This window comes from Daktulosphaira vitifoliae, unplaced genomic scaffold (genome assembly GCF_025091365.1).
Source record: "Daktulosphaira vitifoliae isolate Bord-2020 unplaced genomic scaffold, ASM2509136v1 Scaffold_5, whole genome shotgun sequence".
Classification (NCBI taxonomy): domain Eukaryota; kingdom Metazoa; phylum Arthropoda; class Insecta; order Hemiptera; family Phylloxeridae; genus Daktulosphaira; species Daktulosphaira vitifoliae.
In genome coordinates, this window is record NW_026099576.1 from 14,459,665 (window position 1) to 14,482,964 (window position 23,300).

A 23,300-nucleotide genomic window follows, 5' to 3' on the forward strand; every position below is an offset into this window, starting at 1 on the left:
GAATTGATTAATTAAATATTTTTTCACACGCCGACGGAAGTCCTTAACAGACTATACTATTTTACCGTAATTGCTTATTGTTTACTGGTCTCTCTATTTCCTATAATCGATTTAAAGGTGACACGCAATAGTGTTTATTTTATTGTTATGATTAAAGAATAGCGTTTTCATTTAAACAATGCAATTGTGTAGCACGCTCTCTGGTGTAAATACTTAACTTCTTTTGATAATAAAAAGAAAAGTTAAGGTTGTTTTATGTAAATCATTAATTTAAAATTGAATTCTTATTCTATCTGCATTGATCTTGAAAAATGCCCAGTTATTTTATGTATTAAGTTGACAAAATCATTTACAAAATAATTGCAAGTTATTTACGAAATGCATTATTATTACTTGGGAAATTATTATCTTAAATTTAGATGTAATAATTTCACTACTGTGTTTACGTTTGGTAATACCCAGATTTCAGATAAACATTTATAAAAATTTTGTGTATTGATCGTGGGGGAGCGTGAGTTATAAAAATGAGTCACGAGAGAGCGCCAAAATCGGAGGCTCAAGACTGTACTGCACGTGTTGTGGCTCTAGTTCAGAAGGATATCTTGCTTCCGCCGATGCAGCTTATACCGGTGGGGTGCCAATGTAGTTCTGCAGCCGAAATTTTTATTTTCTTAAATTATACGCGAAGATTTTTTAGTAAAAAAATAGTTCCCGTTGACTTAAATAGAAATTTGTTCAGAAAGCGAATTAATAACTATAAAGTGTGCGATACAATGGCCGAGGTGTTAAGTGTAACGCAAGAGAATTACTGTAGAAGAAAACTGAAATCTACCAAAAAAAAAGCGATCAAATTTGGCCGTAATTTGGTTGGAAAAAAAGCCGTGTTCACTAAAGCAGTAACAGATAAATGGCATAAAAGAAGAGGACGCAAAATAAAACCGTAAGTACATTAAATTGAATAAATTGTATCTTATAAGTGTAACTAAAAAAATTTATTTTGAATGACAAGAGCTAATTAGGAGCCAGGACGATGTAAATGAAAATGTAGAACTTAAAAGAATTATCTTTATACTAAATTCATTGATATTTTTCATTAAACAACTTATTTGGCTCACTGCATTTAAAAAAGTAACCAACAGTTCTGAAATAAATATTGGTTTGTAAATTTCACCGCGAATGTAAGACTTAAATAAATAACTTCCAAGCTCAGTAGAGTGTACTAGCTAGTGTTAAATTTATGCAATTGGAACCATTAAATTTTTGCTATCTATGATTAGAGAAATAATTTTAACTTACACCTTAGCACAATTAACTCATGATTAAAAACTCTCTGTAATGAATATTAACTTACTATTTGATTTAAAATGAATGTTTATTTAATAGGTTTTGTTTTATTTATCTTCTAAAATAATCTGTTAACCATAAATACAAAGTAATAACTTTTTTTGTTATATCTAATTATATGTATTATAGAACAAGGAAAAAACGATTTTTTGCAAAAATTAAAAGAAACAAATATATTGCAACGTATAAAAATAATACTTAACGTATAAATAATTATAGTTTCTAAATTTTTTAGTGTAGCTTTTATTTCTGTGTTAAAATATTAAGTTTTATTTTTTGTTTAAATACTTTAATAGTTTAGTTAAAAAAAAAAGTTTACTTTAATTTTGACATTCCAGTCTCAGTCTTTTTAAAAAAATCAATAATCAAAATCATAAATAATGATTTTATTATAACAGACTTTTTAAAAAATTACTTTATATTAACTAATCACTAAGCATTGATTAACTTAACATATTACGAATTTCTAAGATACTTAGTACAGTAGTGTCGTCTGTACCAAGACAACACTATAAATATGTATACCTTTAAAAGTCTTCGGGTGTTACTAAGAGCAACGAAATCGAATACATAATGTCTTTAGTGTAATAAAATCAATAACATAATTAAAAGTTATAATGAAATTATGCAAAACTCTGTTTTTTGATTTATTAACACCTGCAATAAACGGGACGTTGATTATAAGAATGATTTCTTTTGTACAGCTGCGGTTTTTATTTAATCACACAATCACTATTAGGATTTTAATTGTCTGTTTTACGTTATCTATGATAACGGTATCTTATTATTGAGTATTTTTTTACGTATGAAAAAAACTCTTTCTGATTTTTGTTTAACTTTATAAATAATTTTACCAATCTGTAATTAGTTATTTTGAAAAAGATTTCTATTTTATAGAAACAGATCTACGAACAGAAACTATCAAAATTAAAATAGTATTTAAAATTCTAAGGAAATTTCTTTTTTTTGTAAAAAAAAAATTTTGTTGTAAATTTTGTTATCATATTATTTATAAAATAATTTGTATACATACATTTTTAAAAGATTATAACCGAAATATTTTGTTAAACAATAAGTTATTTTTATTATTTAAAATAATTTGTTTTTATACGGGTAATTGTTAGAGTGAAAATAATTAAATATTATATTCGAATGTGAACCCTTACATAGATATATGTAATATACGTTGTTAGTGCGATACGGTAAAGCAATCATGCATAATGCACATACACACCTGGGGTTGAGGTTTTTTAATTTTTGAAAAGGTGTGTTACACAAAGAGTAGGTTTGTTTCATTGTAATATTTTAAGTAAAAGTAATAAGTCAAACTTACATGATTGACCACAGATAGCATGCATTGTTATTGTTTACGGTAATTGCTCTGGATTGTGTATACAAATAAAAAATTAAGTTTGAGTTTACGTAATTTCCACGAACATAATTTATTTGTTCGTACCTTAAAAAACTTTTATCGTTAAATTGTTATAACAGGACATTGTTTACTGGAAACAATCGTGCACTATCAAAAAGCATAATTACTCAGTCGATTTTGGTTTCCGTTTAAAATATGCGTGTGAACTGTTACATCAACAATTATAAATTTATTTACAGTTTTATTATATTAAAATAATAATTGCGATAATATAAGATCACGAGCCTAATTTATTTATTTATTAACGTATTTCATTTTAGAACACGTTAATTTTTAAATATAAACCCACGAAAAAAATGAACAATTAATATAGTGACAATTCTAATAAAAATAGTTGGATATTTAAATAAATTTTTAAAGGTGTCGTTGCATTCTGTGATATATGTTAATTTAGGTAGGAATCGTCTGAATAGCACATATTAAATAAAATGTGTTTCTCTTAATTTTTTTATAAAAACATAATATCGATGTTCCTGACGAATATTTATTAAAATTTTATCATGTTAATATTTTTAAGTAATAAATGGTTTACTAAGTGGTTACCAAAATACACGAGCATAACATGAATGTTAAAAGATATCTCTTGCTGTTATCTATCATATACTTTTTTAAATTTTAATTATTTAATATATTCTTTGATATGATTATAGATATTATTTGTTCATATTTTTTTTAGATGAGTTGGAATATTTAAATAAATGATTGGGTTAACCCAACTTTCAGTTATTCCAACTGTCTTCATTGTAGTTGTTACTATATTAACCGTTTATATGGTTATTTTAACCGTATTTTTTTTTTGTATACTACTGAGAAAAACTGTCTTTAATCGGAAAAAATTGTATAGAAAATACAATTCGAGTTTTTATTATCACCTACTTTTTCTTGACGAATTTTGTTCATCAATATCCAATGCGTTGGATAGTTTTGTCTACACAACTTAGAAAACCTGTGATTCCACCCTTCAGTATTGTTTTTGGTTCTTTTAAAGTTATATAAGTAGACATTCTCAGGTTTGGTAAATAAAGAGGAACTTTAATTAAAAAATTAGAACTTTTTTATGGCATATTTTAAATATATTTAAATGATACTCATTTTCTATTAGTCATCAGATTTAATGTATATGTCAATGCAATAATAAAATTTGTCTAAGATTGTAAAATAAGGCCATAAAATAATATGTAATAATTAACACAATTATCGATTAATAAGAAAATATCAATAGTATGATGACACTTATTGCACATATTAACGATTTTAATTTCAAATAGGATTAGGTTGGATTTATTTATTTATATATAAATATTTTTATTTAGGTAGGGGATTCATATTCTTTAAATACATTCGAGGAATAACAAAAAATAACTTTGAAAATTAAGTGAGAAACTTAAGAAAGTTCATTGTAATATTTAGGTTGTTTCAATATTTATTTAATAAAAATGTTGTTTATTTATATTATGAATTTGTTTAATTGATAAGTGTCAATGACCTTATTCAAATGTTTGAAATTATTAACATAACAATGATATCATCACAATCGAATGATATTTATGTTCCATTTCCACATATTTTTGTATTACTAGTCTTTTTTTTATAATCCACGAAGAAAATACATCAATAATTTACATATAATTCAATGTAACAGGTATAATTCTTCATTTTTAGTATGGATTTAGGTACTATCAGTGAGTTCATGTTCTCCACTAATATTTTTATGATTTCTAATATTTACAAAATTTAAAGAGCATTTTATAATAAATTCTTAGTCCTCATAGTATTTATCCTTGATCTTTGGCTGTTAAACTATTTTTTTAAATAACAAAAAAATTATTTTTATTTTTCATCATTTTATCATTTATTCTACAGAGTAATGAACTTTGATATTAATTGAATTATTTCATAATTTTAAATGTGTGGGAATTACTTAAAGATAATAATTGAACAAAAATATTTGTATATTGGCAACCATATGGTATGATAATAGAAATGAAAAAGTTATTTAATTATAAATTTCATTATGTATTTTATAATTCCTGTTTAATATAATGCGTATAAAAAAATTCTCATTTTATTAATATCAATTATTATCCAGTACTATTTAAATATATATAAAATAAACCAATTATAACAAACGTATTCAAATCAAAGCTAACCTCACTAAAAACATTTTTATATGATCTTAATATAAATAGTTTGGTTATTTTTTACATACTTATAGATAAACTATAATTTAAAACAAAACATCTTTATAGTATATGTTTAGAAAATGGCTTTCCAAAAATTTTTATTAAAAGCCTTTTTTTAGGCTATTTTCCTAAATTTGACAATTTTAAGTATTTCATTTAAGCACAAGATATTTTTTGATTATTAATGATTAACATTTAAGGAAAATGTTATTCTTCTTATAATAATTAGTTTTTAATTTTTTTGGGGTTATTGATTTACTAAATTCTTAAACTTACTTGCTAGAACTTGTTAGTTTAAGTACTTTAGAGTAGAAAATTAATATTTGATAAAAAATACTAATTTTTCTTCCAGTTTTTAGCGTTTATTAGAATTATTGTGCCTAATCATTTTAAATATTAATCATGTATTGAAAAAGATTTTAGTTCTACTAAAAATAACATAGCTTTGTAGAATTTTAATTCAGTAAAAATCAATTAATCGTCATAGAAATGCTTAAACACATAATAACTATTAAATTAAGACTAATAATAAGTCTATTTATTGCATTGCTGTATTATGATATTCGCCTGTAACATGCAACACATTCGACAACTATACATATTAAATCACATATTAAGGTATATAGTAAAATAATAATATTTTTAATAATAATAAATTATATAATGAATTTTATTACTTTTTAAATTAAAAAATAATTTTAACGAATTTTTAATAATAATAATTTATAATTTATTGATAAAATGATTTTCAAAACTTGTGTAAATGATGTAAAAAACATTTACGCTTCACTTAGTAATAGATTTGCATAATAAGTTTAATTGTACATGATGAATATTTTGTACATTTCTTAAATATTTAATAGATTTAAATCAATTTATAGAAATAACTCGCTACAATTGTATTGAGTTATCGTGAGATGAGTATATATTGTTAAATGACATACTTAACTGACACACTTACATTAACATATGTATAAATATCATCTTCGTTGATTATTCTTACAATAATTTGATTACGCTCTAACAATAGATATAAAAATTCAAAATGATTTTTTTTATTTTAACGTCATAAATTAAATTGTTAGGTGAAAAAAACATTTTTTTCGAAATTGAGATTTTTGTAAAAAAAATATTTTGGAACGGTATTTCTACATACTATGTAAAAAGTAATTTATATACCATTATTGGCAAAGGTATTTTAGTTTGAAATCACCATGTTATGCAATGACCATTCATCTGCAATAAATTTATGAAATAAATTATTTTGGAAATGCCGATTCATTTATTATGTTGTTAATTAATTTTTTATTTTATTATTTATAATCTACTTACAAAGGAATTATACGCAAATTGGATAAATAACACATAATATGGTATTTATAAATAGTGTTGGGAAATATTTAATAGTAACTATTGAAACTATTCGATAGTCATTCAAAAATTATTGAAAGGTAAAAATATTCGAATACAATTTATGTTAAAAATAAACTATTCGGTTGCCTTAAAAAAAAAATCGAATAGTTATTCAATAGTTTTAAAAAACTAAGGAATACTATTCGATAGTTTAAAATATTCGAAAATGTCCGTCACAATTTATAACGCTTGAGAAAAAAACAAACTATTGACATAATGATATATTTCCCATACTCATCATGCTAAAAAAAACTTTCTTAAGATAATTTTAAAAATGAATATTATTATTCTTGCTATAATAATAAACCTTTATGTTTTTGTTTTAAATTTTGATAGTGTTCAAAAAAAAAAGTAAAATGCGGGTGAAGCGTTTTCGACTTTTAATTGTTAATATTTGTTAACAATAATAGCTAAATAGGTGTACTTATCTTTTAAGGTGTTACTAATATTAAAGTTTATTAATTTTTTAAATGGGTTCTGTCTGCTCTATTATAGTATATATGTTATGTGTCACTTCCATAATGTACACCATGAATGACCGAGCATATCTTGCTATTATTCATTGTTTCTTTTGTCTTTTGACAACCTTCATTTTTACTTATTGTTTCTAACAAGCTAAACAAATTTATACCTTTAAGTATAATAGTAGTAGGACTATTTACTTGTTGTAATATATAGGGTGTTCAGTAAATAAGGAAAATGGTTACTATTCTATTCATTGTTCATACAATTGACTTATTTCCTTACTTTTTTAAACACCTCTTGTATAATATTCAAGCTAAATATTCTCTGCGGGAATTCTATGATTGGGTGGGGATTTGTGAAATAAATGTTTGTAGGTTTATTTTAGTTTTGTTTATTGACCATTGGGATTTAAAATATTAATAATACTAGACATTATAAAAAAATTTTTTAACTCTTAATTTAGTGACGTAACTAAAATTTTGATCCAGAAGTTATGCAAAAGTAAATATTTTCGTAACCTTCATCAAATAAAAAAACATTGTATCTTGAGTCAATATTTTTGTCTCGGGGGACATAGGAATTAGTGATAGGCGGTTTTGAATATTTTAAACTATCAAATAGTATTCGAACTGTGTTAATACAACCGAATAGTTTATTTTTAGCATAAACTATCTAATAGTTTAAAGACTATTCGAATAGACTATCGAATAGTTTTAAAAACCTTTCGAATGGACTACCCAATGGTTTCAACAAATATTCGATTAGTTTTACCTAAAATTTTTGTTCAGTACACTTAATTATTATAAGAAGATAATTAATGAATACTTAAAATAAATTATTATACAATTAATAATAGTATAAATTAGTGATGGGTATTTTCAAATATTTTAAACTATCGATTAACTATTCGAATTATGTTTATACAACCGAATAGTTTATTTTTAGCATAGACTATCGAATAGTTTTTAAAACTATTTGAATATATCGTGTAACTATCGAATATTTTTACTATTCGAATAGTTTGAATAGTGGACGACTGTCGAATAGTTCGATAGTTACTATTCGATATTTCCTATCAATAATAGGAATCATATCCCTACCGAAATAATGTCAGTGTTACTTTTAAACTGATTCCATTGAAATCTGAATTTGAAAAATATTTTTAAAAATTGAAGTAAATTTGAACTTAAATATTCAAATATTTAAGACATTTCTTTACTAATAGTAGTTTTAGTTTTAGTTGTTAAAAAGGTGGACAAAAACTGCCTGTGAACTTAGACCTGTAGGTCCATTGTGTGCAAATCCTACTGAATTATATAAATTCGCTTTCTTTACATAAGTGTTTATACCGAAATGTTTTTGCCATTATTTGTATATTTAATACTGTATATATATATATAATGTTCTATTAGGTTACTCCTATTAATGTTCAAAGAGTCCTGTCTCTATGGTAAAATTAAATATCTCTTGGGTTTTAGGTTTTTAATATCTTGTTTTCTAGGAAAAAAATTGTCCAAGTGTTAATTTGATTAAAGTGTCATATTTACACATTATATAATATGAATATTTCTCTTGTTCCATACATTGACAAATAGTATGTATTAAAAATACATTATTTTTTATATTCCAAGAAAGTGGGTTATTTTTTGTATAATAATTAGTTAAAACAAAATTAATTATTTTAAGCTTTATTACAAGTATTTTAATAGATTATAGGATGTATTTGATTACTATATTCACGTTTTTATTTTTATCATTAAAATATAAATTCTGAATGCAATTTTGAATTTATACGATAATGGAATAGATAACACGGGTAGAATAAATAATGAACTTGTAATGTTTTGAAATTTGTATAAGAGTACAATTCATTACGCCAACATATACTTAAGAAAAACTAATAATACCTTCTATTCAATTTTAACTTTATTCAAACTAAAACATAATTTAATTACATGCAAATAAATTATGAAATATTTACATGGGAGATCAATGTATAATTTAAGTACCTTCGCCTACAATTAGAATGAATTATAATAAATTTATCATATCAATATAATTTTTGATAGCGAATGGTAATTTTTTCATAAAGAAGGACGACTGATTGAAAGTAAATATATTTTATTAATAACATTTCACCCATTGATATGGCACTATTTTTATTATTAAACATTTATCGTTTTTACCTGTTTTTAAAAATAATTGAAGTAGCTATATTACAATATTATGAAATCGGATCCATCAAGTAATATTTATCAAAGAAGTTATGTAAATTGTATTTAAATTAATATGAAAAAGTACCTCATACACATAATATTTGCATAAGGTTAACTCACATAATTTTAAATATAACTAAATATTGTTTATTTTTAAATAATTATGCAATATATCTATACATATACTAGGGGGGTTAGCCCCTATTTAAAAAATTAGCTCTCTAAATTTAGAAAATTAATCATATTGTTGTATTAAATAAAAATTGGGTAAGGGTGGGAAAAATTTTTAAATTTATTCTAGTTACTCTATGGATGTATAATTGGTGTAAAATTTAAATCAAAATTAATAATAATAATTAATAGTGAAAACAATTATAATGCGATTTAAAAATCCAAGTTAATATAAAAAGTACTCAAAATATTTAGCTATTTGACATTGAATTTTCTATTTGAACGTATCAAAAGTGCCCGATGTACATTGATGATACTCAAATAATACAAAACAGTTTTATTTTTAATTCTTTTAATTAATCATAAATGTATTATTAAACAATTATTGTGAAGTCTATTCTAAAATATACTATTTTTTATGTTATTGTTGAACATAAAGTAATAATTATGCTATGTTACATAAAAATATGAGAAAAATACCATAGATTATACGTTTAATTACTTTGAATGTATTCATAGCTTATAAAATCACAATAAAAAATACTAATTTGACCTTAGTCCCCTTGTTTTTTTTTTTTTTTGGATGTCATTAAAGTTATTTAGCATGTGAATCATATATATTCAACACTAATATTATGAAAAACAAATGTATATAAATAACATCCTCATATAATACAAAATTACTCAAAGTTTTAGAATATGTGTTATAGTTATACATTTTATTTGATACTTAAAAAAGTTTGCATTTTACAAATTTATTATCATCATGATACTACAATTTGATAACATAAAAAAAATTATTTTTAATTAATAATTTATGTGAAAAAAACATATATATCGTATATAATTTTTAATAAAGGCTATTAAAAAAAAAAAAAAATCGTATATAATAAAGTCTTTTATTTTCGGGTTACGAAGTTCAAACACTACCAGTCGTAATAACTTGTTTGCATTTTTTTCTTAATTCTTTTTTGAGTTGAAAAATATACATTAAATAACATTTAATCAAAATATTCAATGGATATCGAGGATCCTATCACTTTAGTCTCCCCTTGTGTGTGAGAACGTCTTTCTTATTCGTATCAAAATATATTACTATATAGTTTATTTTTGTGTCTGAGGTTAATTATTTTCAGCTTTTTAACCAATGTTAATACGTTAAAAGAATACGATTTTAATCTTGTTAAACTTATAATCCCCAATAATTGGAAAAATAATTTAATTTTAGAAATTCAGAAAATATCTCAAAATTACGCTATTGTAAAAAATAGCTATTTCAAAAAAACTTTTTTTAATTAAATATCTCAACATATATAGAAATATAAAATTCGATTTTATACTGAATTACACAGCAAAATCAAATCAATAAAATAAAATATTTTTTAATGATTATAGACCAATATATACTTTATTAACCCCAATTTTTATTGATTATTACTAATTAGAAAAACATGAAAACTTTAATTAAAAAAAATTTTTTTATTAAGTTATTGATTTTTATTAAATTATTACAATGCAGGTTACGTATTTTTTTAATTATAATATATTTATTGATTATTCATATGTAACATAATAATGAAACATAAATATTTATAACAAATATTATAATTACTATAACAGTAATTAGAAGAATTTTGTTATTATTTAGTCAATATGCGAAGTTTTAATTGCATATTTGAAATATGCTCAAAAATGGGTTAGAAAAGTAAATACCTTGTAGATCAATAAATTTATTTATAAGTAACAAACAATTTTTTTTTTTTGAAAATTATTGCATCAAGCACTTCTATGTTTATACATGTTTGTCATAGAAGTAATATTACTTTATTTTTTATAATTTCTCTATAAAAATTACAATACTAAATAACAAAAATCAACTTTTTCAAGTTATATATGTAATATATATATATTACATTATATTATACTTCTAAACAAAAAACTATTAATCAAGAATAATAAAGGAAATAGGAAATAATTTTAATTTTGGTATATAATCCATCAATTTCTTAAAATTAAACACTATCTACTGATTAGCATCGAAGCGTTTCTTATGATAGTTTTTTTAATCGCTGTCTGATATCATCTATACTTGTCCTAACTATGCCACGTCCACACTGCCGCGACACCACTATGCTACCGTTTTTTAAATACACTTCAAGTGAATTAATTTAAGAAATTATAGACTTTTATGTATTAGTAACAAATTATTGTTATTAAAAAGTTATATATTAATTAAAAATAAATATTTTATTATTACAATTAATTGCAAACAATCGTGGAATGTAAAGTTTATCGAAATCTCACATTTATTGAACTTGTACGTTCATCGAATAATAAAATTTTGACCGTATAACTAATAAAACAATAGAATCCATTCGTGATGGACAAATGTTACAGCCGAACGTAAAGCAGACCGTGATGTGCGATAATCTTTTTTCTTTAAGATCTTCTAAAAGAAAATTAGAAGATTTTGTCTTCTTTTATGTAAATGAATGTTAAAGTTAAAAATAAGCTTAAAGAAAAATAACAATTATTGTGATAATATTACAAAATTCAGATAAGCTATTTTTTATTTTTTTTACACAAGTTTTTCTAGGGAGAGTTTTATACAAATTAGTTTCTATTTAATAAGCATATAAAGAGAGGAAGGTTGAGGGAATAATACCCTTCCTCTAAATACTTTTTAAATTTTATTGCGTTTTTTCGCAAAGAAGCGTTTTATGATAGTGATTATAGTTAATTAGTTTTAGATTTCAATCTGTGTCCACAGTTGTGGATACTATGTTGGGTCCCCTCTATTCTTTGTCGTCCCCTCTGTGTTACGTTTTAAAAAGTACTGTTGATGAAATTCATACAACACAATTGAATAACAGGTTACTATGCAGACAACTTTTAATGTGAATGTAAATTATTTGAATGTCTACCTCACATTTATTGAGTTAGGAGTCTTGAAATACTAAAGTTTTCTGATTTATTTGTTAAAAAAGAAATTGAAACCCTAGTAGTTCTATTGATAAATTAAAATAATTTAACTAAGAATAATTTTCAAAATTAAGTATTCATATTATGTAGGATTTCATTCTTAACAAACAATGGTTATTATTTTACTATTAAAATAATAAACCATTATTTTTGATAAAGAGCAAATGAAATATTATATTGAAAAAATACCGAATAAATATTACAAAAATTAGTTCTAAAGAATGAAATTTAGTTGCCTAATAGTAACTAAGTTTAAATTTCTTTAATTACTGCTTAATAAATATAAATTGATGCACTTTTAAACGAGGCAATTTTTTTTGTTAGTCAAGGATAAACAATTATGTTATTAATAAAAAATTGTTTTTAAACTAGGTAGTGTAAAAAGAATTTTAGACGTTTGTTTCTATTGATTCATATAAATGTTACTACGTTACATTCAACTATTTTCACGTTTGTAAGTTTAAATCAGATGTTTCAATAAGGTATTATCTGCCATGATAATTTTAATAATTTTTGACATAAATTAGTGTTAACTCAATAGTAGTGTAAATCATTAATAAATTTACATTTCACAAACAAATTGATGTTTTATGATAATTGTGCTTCAATGAGAAACTCATTTGAAAAATATTTTAAAACTTATAAAAAAATCGTTTGACGATTGTCTTCTATGAGTAATTGAATTCCAGAAATTGCAAATTTTCTTTAAAAAGTCGTCACTTTTTTGAATTAACTTCTTTGGAATTACATTGATCTAATGATATTTATATCGACAACATTTGAGACAATAACTTTTCTTTGATATGCTTTTTATGAAAATCTAGTTAAGTACAGGAAAGGTTTCAATAGAACACCCATGCATTCAAAAAAATAAATTTTCAGCTCAATTTTTAGAAACATTCTGCAAGTAGGATAACTTTTACCTTACATTAAATTAATGCTTTTAAAAATTAATGATCGAGTAATTTTTGATACATTTTTTTTAAGCTTGTTTCAAATATGTGTTGATGGGTTTTAAAACAGTGATTTTAATTACTGTCAGATATCAAGCAATTAGAATCTACACAATTTCCTTACCTCAACTACGCTAGATTCCGATTGTACTTAACTTTTTTAAAACATAAAATTGAAAAAAACTTGTTCAATTCATTAATTTTTTCTTTATCAAAGAAATGTATCCAAATATTACTATGTCAAATTACGAGAAAATCATACAAAATATTATTCACAAAATTACTATTATGACATAAAACAACTATTATTTTTAAAGGTCAACCCCACTCTCTTGGATTTGTTTGGGTTTTTACTTAGTAGTACTGTTTAATCGACGAGGCGACCAGCAACCGGTTTTGTTTAGAACTCTACGCCAGTTCGAGTTTTGTAGTCGCCAGTTGTGTTGCGATGGTAGAACGGAGTGTGTTCTGTTGATCACACTGTACATCTTAAATTCGTTTTGTTTTTTTTAGTGTATGTTAGTGAAAACCGAAAATTTAACAAATATTTTTTGAATCTAAAATAACAAAAATGGAAGACGAAGAATCTATGTGGAAAGGGTTTTACGACCGCATACAACGGAAGTTTAGTAGACAAAGCTCTTCAGAAGTTAGGTAATAGAACTCAAATTTTTAATAACTCGATTTTTTTACTAAGTTATTTTAAATAAGTTCTATCGTTAAAATAAGTCTTGTTGTGTAAAAGGAAATCTTATAAATATATAATGTACTACTCAATTATATTAGATGATGTTTTATATAAATCGAGATGTTTTTTGAATATTATATTATTCTTTAGTCAATAAATACTTTGAGAGTGTAATCTCTCGATAAATTAATCTTAATAAAAGTTTTTTTTATCTTGGTGTGTTTAATCACCTAAACTTAATCTATATTAAAGATTATTTTTCTAATATAGAAAGGATTTTTCAAAGTTTACAATATACATTTGTCTTATAGTTAGTTTAGTAGATCATTTTAATATATGTTATAAATAGTAAATAAATTACTCAACTATCTTTTATATATATATTATGGATTGATTAACGAGTTTAAATTGAAAATAAATACAATCATTGTATTGATAAATATAAACTTATTATTAAAATAAATAAATAATTCAGGGAAATATAAAAGTGACGATAACCACTTTTAAATAAAAATTACCTCTAGCGTTGTCAGATTAATTGCTTGTTGTTTTAAGGCGAGTATTAATATAATAAACGTTCCTAATTCCATCTAAATAAGGATACTACTGACCTTATAACTCTATCTTTAATTGAAATCTTAAAACAATAAGAAATATTATGAAACAACTTTTTGGTAAGTTAGAAATAAGTTTAATATCAAATGTAGAAGTGGCATGAACAAAATAGCTGTATCATAAAGGTTCTAAATTACAAATTCTACAAAAGGAACAAATAAATTGTGAAAATTCTAATAAAAATCAATTTTTTAATTAATGTTTTAGCAATTTCTTTTTATGGTGTTAATGACATATAGAACTACTGTATATTACATTATGATTTTATGCATATTAATAATATCGTATTGGTACATGATTATGATACAAATAAAAAATAGTTAACAATCTATACATAAAATAACACTGGACATAAATTAATCAGTTTTAAAATATATTATCACATAATTTTGCTACATAATAATTTAAAAATATACTGTGATCTAAGTGCCTCAAAATAAGTGGAGAAACGGCCTTTATTTTAATAGTCATTTTGACTATGCCACTGTTAAAATCACCAATATAAATTTATAAACTTAATGCACATTTTACAATATATTGAACTGAATAAGTAGAACGAAGAAAAATATGAATTAACAAAAGTAGAGGGATGTCATCCCTACGTATCTCCCCACTTCAACTACTGAAAGTATATCATAAATAGTTCTTTATCAATAATTGTTAATGGTGCAAGCTTTGATAATTTTTCAATACCTAGTCTGTTGCTAAGTTTAGTATAAACAAGATTGTAAAAAGAAAAAATATTTTAACACGCTAATGATTAATAAAAATAATTTTATAATTTATTACTTTAAACATCATAGTATGATATTTGTAAGTATGTCACAATGATCTTACTATCAAAAAATGTTAACAAATGAAATAAAATTTCTAAGGTTTCAATATAAAAAAGAATTATTAGCTTTTATGTGAAGTTGAGAAAGTATTAGTTTTACTATGATGTGTTTTTTTTTGTCTGTAACCACTTTTTTTCAGTTCTCACCGAACCGATTTCTTTCAATGATACGCCAATGGATTACAAATCGTATCTATTTGAAGACATTACCCACAAAAATTGTAAAAATTTCTCTCGTTCCCTGTAAATGGGGGAAATCTCCAAATAAAATCCAAATTTAAAAATCGCTAATTTTCGACATTTTCCCCATTTTTTTTACTTAAAACTGCCATAAATTTTTTAAAAATAACCAAATCAATATTATTTTTTTTATAGATGCAAGATGTCTTAACTTATCATTTGGTATATTTTTTTTATAAATCTGACCCTTTACCTGCCCACAGGGGGGATTCAAAATGACAACTTTTCACAAAAAACTAGCTTTTTTAACTTAACTTTTGAAAGTGTTCCGGAAAGTCTGATACTTTTATATATATATCTTAAATTAAAGCTAATGTAATATACTTTATTATGGAAAAAAAAATGCCTGACTTTATTTTGTCTTCACGGTGAATATGGCTATACTGGAATGCTATTTTTGTGTGAAAATTTTCGATTTTGTATTTTACATTTATTACTTTAAAATGCTATAACTTATTGAAATGTGTATGGATCAACACAATATTTTTATGAAAAATAATATTTATATCCCTTTTTCATTCGACATACTTTATCTTAATCAGGATATTAATAAGGAAATAGCAGATCATGTTGCTTTTGGAATAATTCAACAATTTTTTAAAATTAAAAAATCTAAAAATTTGCATCGAATACTTGATCCAACTATGCCACGTCAACACTGTGCCGCGACCCTCCTGTGCTGGGTTTTTATAATAATAAAAGTATTATTAGTAAAATTAAGCTCAACTGAAATATCATAATTTTTGTTACAATATCCTTAACTGTTAATTTCGGGAAAATTACAGTTTTTAACATTTAATAATGAGTTTAAATTTTTGCGATAAGTAAATCATAAATATTTTTATTTTTAACTAACTAATGCATAACTTATTGAAAAGTGGATGGATCAACACAATTTTTTTATGAGACATAATATTTTTTAATAATTCCTTTTTCATTCGACATACTTTATCTTAATCAGGATATTAATGAAGAACTAGCAGATCATGTAGCTTTTGGATTAATCCACCAATTTTTTAAAATTAAATATTATCTGAAGATTTTCATCGAAGCGTTTTTTTATAGTGATTTTAATCACTGTCAGATATCATTATACTTGATCCAACTATGCTACGTCACCACTGTGCCGCGACCTCCCTATGCTTGGTTTTTTTTATAATTTAGCAGTTACAATAGGTAATTTATTTGTTTTTGTTATTTGCTTGCTCTAAATAATAGTAATAAAAATATTACTAAAAAAAGGCAGGAATTGTTTTTAATTTTAAATAAAATAAATTTTACATTGTTTATAATTTATATTTATTTTAAAAATTATTTACAACTTAATAGCTTAAAAGTTGAAAATCAGCTTATATTCACATCATTATTTTATTTATTTTTCACAATATGAAAAATTCATCCCGATAGTGAAGATGAAAGTATTTTTTTTTTTTTTAATTATAGGTACTATACATTTTTTAAAATACTGTAATAATTAGTGTACTTTATACGAAAACAATTTGTTTTTAACCAACTAATGGTAAAATTTTGAACTTGTAAGATTCATAGTATGGGATACTGTCTAAGGTGGAGTGGAGGGAGCCCCCCAACAAGCTTTTCTTGGGAAACAAATTATGGAAAATGATACAAGGGCCCAAAATTGTTGGCCCCTCCAATAAACATTTTCTGGGTACGTGCCTGACTGTAAATAAATTTTCTTTGGTCAATCCTAGTGGTAAATATTTAATCTTGTGTTCTAATAAGTAATTAATAATTATATTATACTAAAGGCGTATGACATGAAGATTGGTACGCTCCAAAAATACTGTAACCTAAAAGATTATGGAACTACCCTAAAAATGACTAGTAAAAAAAGACATTAATTACATAAGAAAAATTGGGGTTTTCTCTTGTATTTTCATTCTTAAGTGTTTCATAATAAAATTGGATTAATGAAAAAATATAAAATAATATTTTATAATCTATAGTATTCTAAATACTTAATAGTAACTCATGTTTTAAATAATGTTTCGAAGAAATGAAGAAATGATCAAAGAAGCTTTAGTACAATTTTGTAGATAGACTATTAATTAAAATAATATTTTTATCTTTGGTATCGAATGAGAGACTAGGGAATCTTGTCTCCTTTAGCTTACAATATGAGCCCCCTTAGAAATTTAGCAACATTATATGAATTATTATTTAGCTATTTTTTTAAGGCAAAATTGAATTTAGCCCTCCCTTAACGATTTTTACTATCCTATGCCTATGATTTTTATAAATCTTTAATTTAGTAAATTTAAAAATGTTTGGGTTATTTTTTTATCATTTAATTTTATGTGTTAATTTTTAATTGAGTCATTAATGTTAAATTTGTTATCACCACACTTAAATTTTTTATAGTTATCATATCAGATTCACATGTTTTAACTTATATGCAATGTAGTATAATCTATGCATATTTAGTTAATAATCATCTATGTATGACTTAACCATCAATTTGAATTGTGACTAAACTTGTAGTCTGTAAAATTATCTGTACTATGTATAAGTGTCGAAAATACGACCACGTAATAATCTTTAAGTATTCATTCTAAAGTACCTTTAAACTAGTAATGAATGTTAAAATACAAATTTTTTTGTCACGCGAGGCACTAAATTTAGTAATAGTATAATTGTTTTTCTATTCAATCTAAGTTACTTTTCTTAAAATATAATAATACACGTTTCAATTTACTAATCTATAAAAATAAAAATACTGATCAGGGGAGTAAAAAATATGAGTTCAAAATAAATAAACGTACAATCAACTTATTAATTAATTATTTAAATTTATTTTCGTTGATTATTATTTTATCTCTCATTAAGGAATATTTATATATTATATGTGAACTAGTTAACAGGAATGGATAACATTATTTGTAATTATAAGTTATGGATAATTAGTTTTTTTTTCAAAATATGATCAAAAATAAAAAATATAAAACACAATGGCATTACTAAGGTTTTTTCTCGGGGAATGTATATAGTATAATTATTCACTACCACTCCAAACGAAAAATTGTATTTTTGCTATATAATTGGGAGATTTATCCTCGTATACTTTCCTTATTTTCGCCAGTGATAAAACATAAATTAAGTATCAATAATCATAAAATCATTATTAACATAAAATAACTTATTAAATCACAAATATAGTGTTTAAAAATTATTTGCAAAAAAAAAATTTTAATACAAAAATAGCGTTTTTTTAACTACGGCAGCCTACATGCAGAAGATAAAGTGTCGGGACAAAATTTTTTTTTTCATTTTGTAGTACATAAAATAAGCTTTAATTTGATATATGTTTAAAGGATGCAGTATTTCCGGAACATTTTCAAAAATTAAGTTGAAAAAGTTAGTTTTTGTAAAAATGTTGCTATTTTAAATCTCCCCCAATGAGCAGGTTAAGTGTTAGATTTTCAAAAAAATGATATCAAATGAAAGGTAATTATCTAAGGTTTTAGTATAAAGAAATATTATTTTGATTAGTTAATATTTGAAAAAGTTATGGCAGTTTTAATTACAAAAAACATCGTTATAAAAGGTGATTTTTATCGCAAATATTACATTTTTTTTATAATTTCGACAGCCATTTGCACATAGAAGATAAGGTGTCGGGACAAATTTTTTTTTTTCATTTTATAGTACATAAAAAAAGCTTTAATTTGATATATGTTTAAAGGACGCAGTATTTCCGGAACATTTTCAAAAGTTCAGTTGAAAAAGTTCTATTTTTTATACAATGTTTCAAAGTTTGAACCCCCCCTATATAAGGGGAAATTGTCTAATTTTAATAAAAAGTATGTCAAATGGAAGATGTACTTATAATGTATTTAGAAAAAAAAAAATTGTGCTGATACATGCATTTTTCGAAAAGTTATAGCATTTTTAAGTTGAAAATTAAAAATCGAAAATCGAAAATTTTAACACAAAAATAGTGTTTTTTTAACTACGGCAGCCGTTTAAATGTAGAAGAAAAAGTGTCGGGACAAATTTTTTTTTTTCATTTTATAGTACATAAAATAAGCTTTAATTTGATATATGTTTAAAGGACGCAGTATTTCCGGAACATTTTCAAAAATTAAGTTGAAAAAGTTAGTTTTTGTAAAAAAGTTGCTATTTTAAATCTCCCCCAATGAGCAGGTTAAGTGTTAGATTTTCAAAAAAATGATATCAAATGAAAGGTAATTATCTAAGGTTTTAGTATAAAAAAAAATTATGTTGATTTGTTTATTTTTGAAAAAGTTATGGAAGTTTTAAGAAAAAAAAGTGAAAAAAATGAAAAAATTACCGATTTTTAAATTTGTAATTTTTTTGGATATTTCCCCCATTTGCGGGGAACGAGGGAAAATTTTTCAATTTTTAAGGGTAATGTCTTCAACTAGATACGATTTGTAATCCTTTGGCGTATTGTTGAAAGAAATCGGTTCGGTGAGAACTGAAAAAAAAGTGGCAACAGACATCATGGTAAAATTAATACCTTCTCAGCTTTGCAACGAAGCTAAAAGATCCTTAAAAATGCATATAATTTTAATACCGTTTTAAACATAATATGGTAATAACTTAAAACAAAAAAATTTAACACTGTTTGAAATCAAAATACTTTAAACTTAATGTTTTATCGTTAATTTCAATATTAAGGTAATATTTTAATATATTTAAATGTTAAATAAAAACAAAAAAAAAAAATCATGGGATCTAAAAATGCATTGAGGCGTTAAAGTTATTCAAGCGTAAAGTTTGTATTAGCCAATAACAATACAATATTTATTATTGATATTTGTTGTATTATATGATTTTGGGATATTATAACGTTTATACGATTCGTTTAAATCAACTGATCTGAGATAATTGTAATCTATCTTTGTTTGTATTATTGATAATCTACCATTTTTGGTAGATTATCAATTTAATCGATTTCGATTATCGATTCATAGAATCAAAATTTCATATTTTGCTAATAAATTAGGCCAAGGTTTTTCAACACTGTATCACCTTGTCCATTTTAAAGCAAAGAGCTATTAAACATTTCGGATATAAGGTATTACAATTTACAATAATAGATTCGATGAAGTGATTAAAATATTAAAGATAGAATTATAAGAAGTCTTGTGTGAAAAATGAAAGTCAATGTCACCTTTCTAATAACATGCAAAAATACCAATTTGGATAATATTCAATTGCTTTTAAATTTTTATAAACAATATTATAATATTAAAAACTTTAAAAATAAATGTAAATTAATAATTATCAAAAAAATAGTTGTTGCTTTTGAATGAAATAACAATAAAGTATTAATCCCTGCAAAATTAGTGTAATTTTCAGTTAACAAATGATTAAAAATCGATTGACTTCTGTCGTTTTTACTAAAAAAACTCGGATTTACCAAGTATGCTTCATTTAGCTGTTACTATAGCTATAATTAGTTTCATATTACACCACTCTAAAGTGATGATATATAATACTAGAAATATACGAATCGTAGTGCTAGTTGTGCATCATAGATCTATTAACTAGATTATGTAGTGCATTTTATATCGAGTTACTCTAGGATAAACTTATAGTTAGATATTTTTATGATCATTAATTTTTTGCGTTTTCATAGTTTTAAAATTAATATAATATAATATATTAGAGCTAATTATTTATTGAAATGGGTAGTTCTCTGAATCATAATTCAGTTGTTTTTGAATTTACGGAGATCATTAATCATTATGATACATCACTAAAAGAAAATGCTGCTAATCCAATCAAATTTTTAAGGTATTATTTGTGATTATTTAAAATAAATACTTTACACTTATTTAATAGAAAATAGAGTAACTACAGTGTTGCAATTTTTTTTTTAATTTTTAAAAGTTGTAAACATTTAAATTATTATTAATAAGTTTAATCTAGGTTGGTATATTAATTATTATGCCATGCTAAGGGATTTTAATATTGTTAAAACATTTTTTTTTATTAATATACTTTTAATCTAAACTAAATTTTATTTTTATTTAAATAATAAATAATAAATAATAAAAAAATTTATAATTTATAGGAAAGGAATTTGTAGGAAAATATTTATAATGTCAATCTAAATCAGGACCTTCCTTTAGGACTTAAAATTTATTTACCATAATTTTTGATTAATTTTTTTAAGGCTTTTATTAACATTATTTACCAATAAAAAAATATGTAATTGTACAAAATTGTTCATCAAATCAATTTTTCTTTAAAAATGTTTATCATAACACAGTTTTTCAATATTATGAACCACTTAATTAGTCAAAAAATAAAATAATAAGATTTTTTTTAAATTTATCAATCATGAAGTATTTTTTATATTCATCCGTTTAACATTATAAGGGTGTCAATTTCAATTTTTCAAATGGGAACATACATAATGATCTAGTTTATTTAATAGATAATTATCTAATTACCATTATTTCGGAAGTTATTGAAATTTTTATACCTGAGCTAGAGGAACTGTACGGTCTGGAAATGACTAGTGATAAAAATAGCAGCACTCCTCCTCACCGTTAGTCTGTTACAAAAGTTGTTATTGACCCGTCATAATTTTAATAAGAAAATTTCCTATTTAATACGTTAGCTAAATATGTATGTAGCTATTTAAAAAAATAAAGTTGACACCCCTTTAATTTATAAGAGATCAATCTAAAAAGTAATTATTACTTGATAAATCAACAAATATAATATATGTGTTGAATAATTTTTAACAATTTTTTTCAATATTGTATTTATTTTGCGAGTAATCGAATGGTTTATAATAAACTGATCACGCTGTATAGTCAGGCAACACCACCAATGGCGTAATTAGGCTTTCGTCTTGAGGTATTATATACTAAATTGAACCTTTCACTTACCTCTACGAAAAATAATTGTATCTTCACTATTAAATTAAAATGAGGAGTTGTGCACCCACAACCCTTCCCTAATTACTAATTAAAAACTTCAATGTCGAACTTCTTGTAAATGTTTTATATCTATATAGTACTACGTCCTACAAGTAAACTGCCCAATAAAGTTTCATTGATTTGAATAATAAAATTACACCTACGATTATACTACTTTAAGTGGATATATATCTATTGTTTTCTTTGTGATTTATGCCAGTCATCGCCTATTTTTATTTTGTTGGTTTTTAGTTATAATTGTTTTATTCACAAAATTAACGAACGATGAAAGTACTTATATGTAATAACGTATAACTATTGGACCAGTACTTAGAAAGTAATTAACATTCTTATGTCTAGGTGGGAGGAGTAGTGAACTCGAGAAATTTCTAATGATAAATATTGTCATACCCGTGCCACCTACAATCTAATTTAAAAATTAATAATTTCCGAAAAATGTGTCAAAAGTTGTTATTGACCAGTCATTTTCTATTTTTTAAGCTTTTTAAATATGCATGTTTTAATTTAAATAAAAAAATAGTTGATAACTTCGGACTAAAATAGAAAAATTATAATTGATAAATAAAAAATATATAAAACTAAAAAAAAAAAAAAAAACAAAAATAATTTTCTTAACATTGTTATTATTTTAAGAGAAATCGAGTGACTAGTATTAAAAGAATCACGCTTTATATACTGTGTCCCCCAAGTTTTGATAAATCTCATAAATTTTTATCTATTGAACATTTTTCGTTACTTTATTTTCTTAAGCCATACTAGATCTTAGAACTTTAATTTTATCAAAAATAAAAATAGATATATACATATATACATATATATATT

General features: G+C 23.6%; 1 protein-coding gene across 3 annotated transcripts in view; it reads left to right on the top strand.

Moving 5' to 3' along the window:
* Window positions 1–601: 601 nt before the first annotated feature.
* The window catches only part of LOC126906668 (protein unc-13 homolog 4B), a 34,789-nt gene continuing 12,090 nt past the window's right edge, over window positions 602–23,300 (top strand). Inside the window, exon 1 of one of the 3 annotated variants that reach the window (XM_050687373.1) lies at window positions 602–940. In XM_050687373.1, the coding sequence (XP_050543330.1) occupies window positions 615–940 (326 nt within the window). In that variant the 5' untranslated portion in view covers window positions 602–614. Of the gene's footprint in view, window positions 941–13,560; window positions 13,814–21,101; window positions 21,322–23,300 lie in introns of those variants that run through there. The other 2 variants (XM_050687375.1, XM_050687374.1) reach the window with 2 other exon arrangements.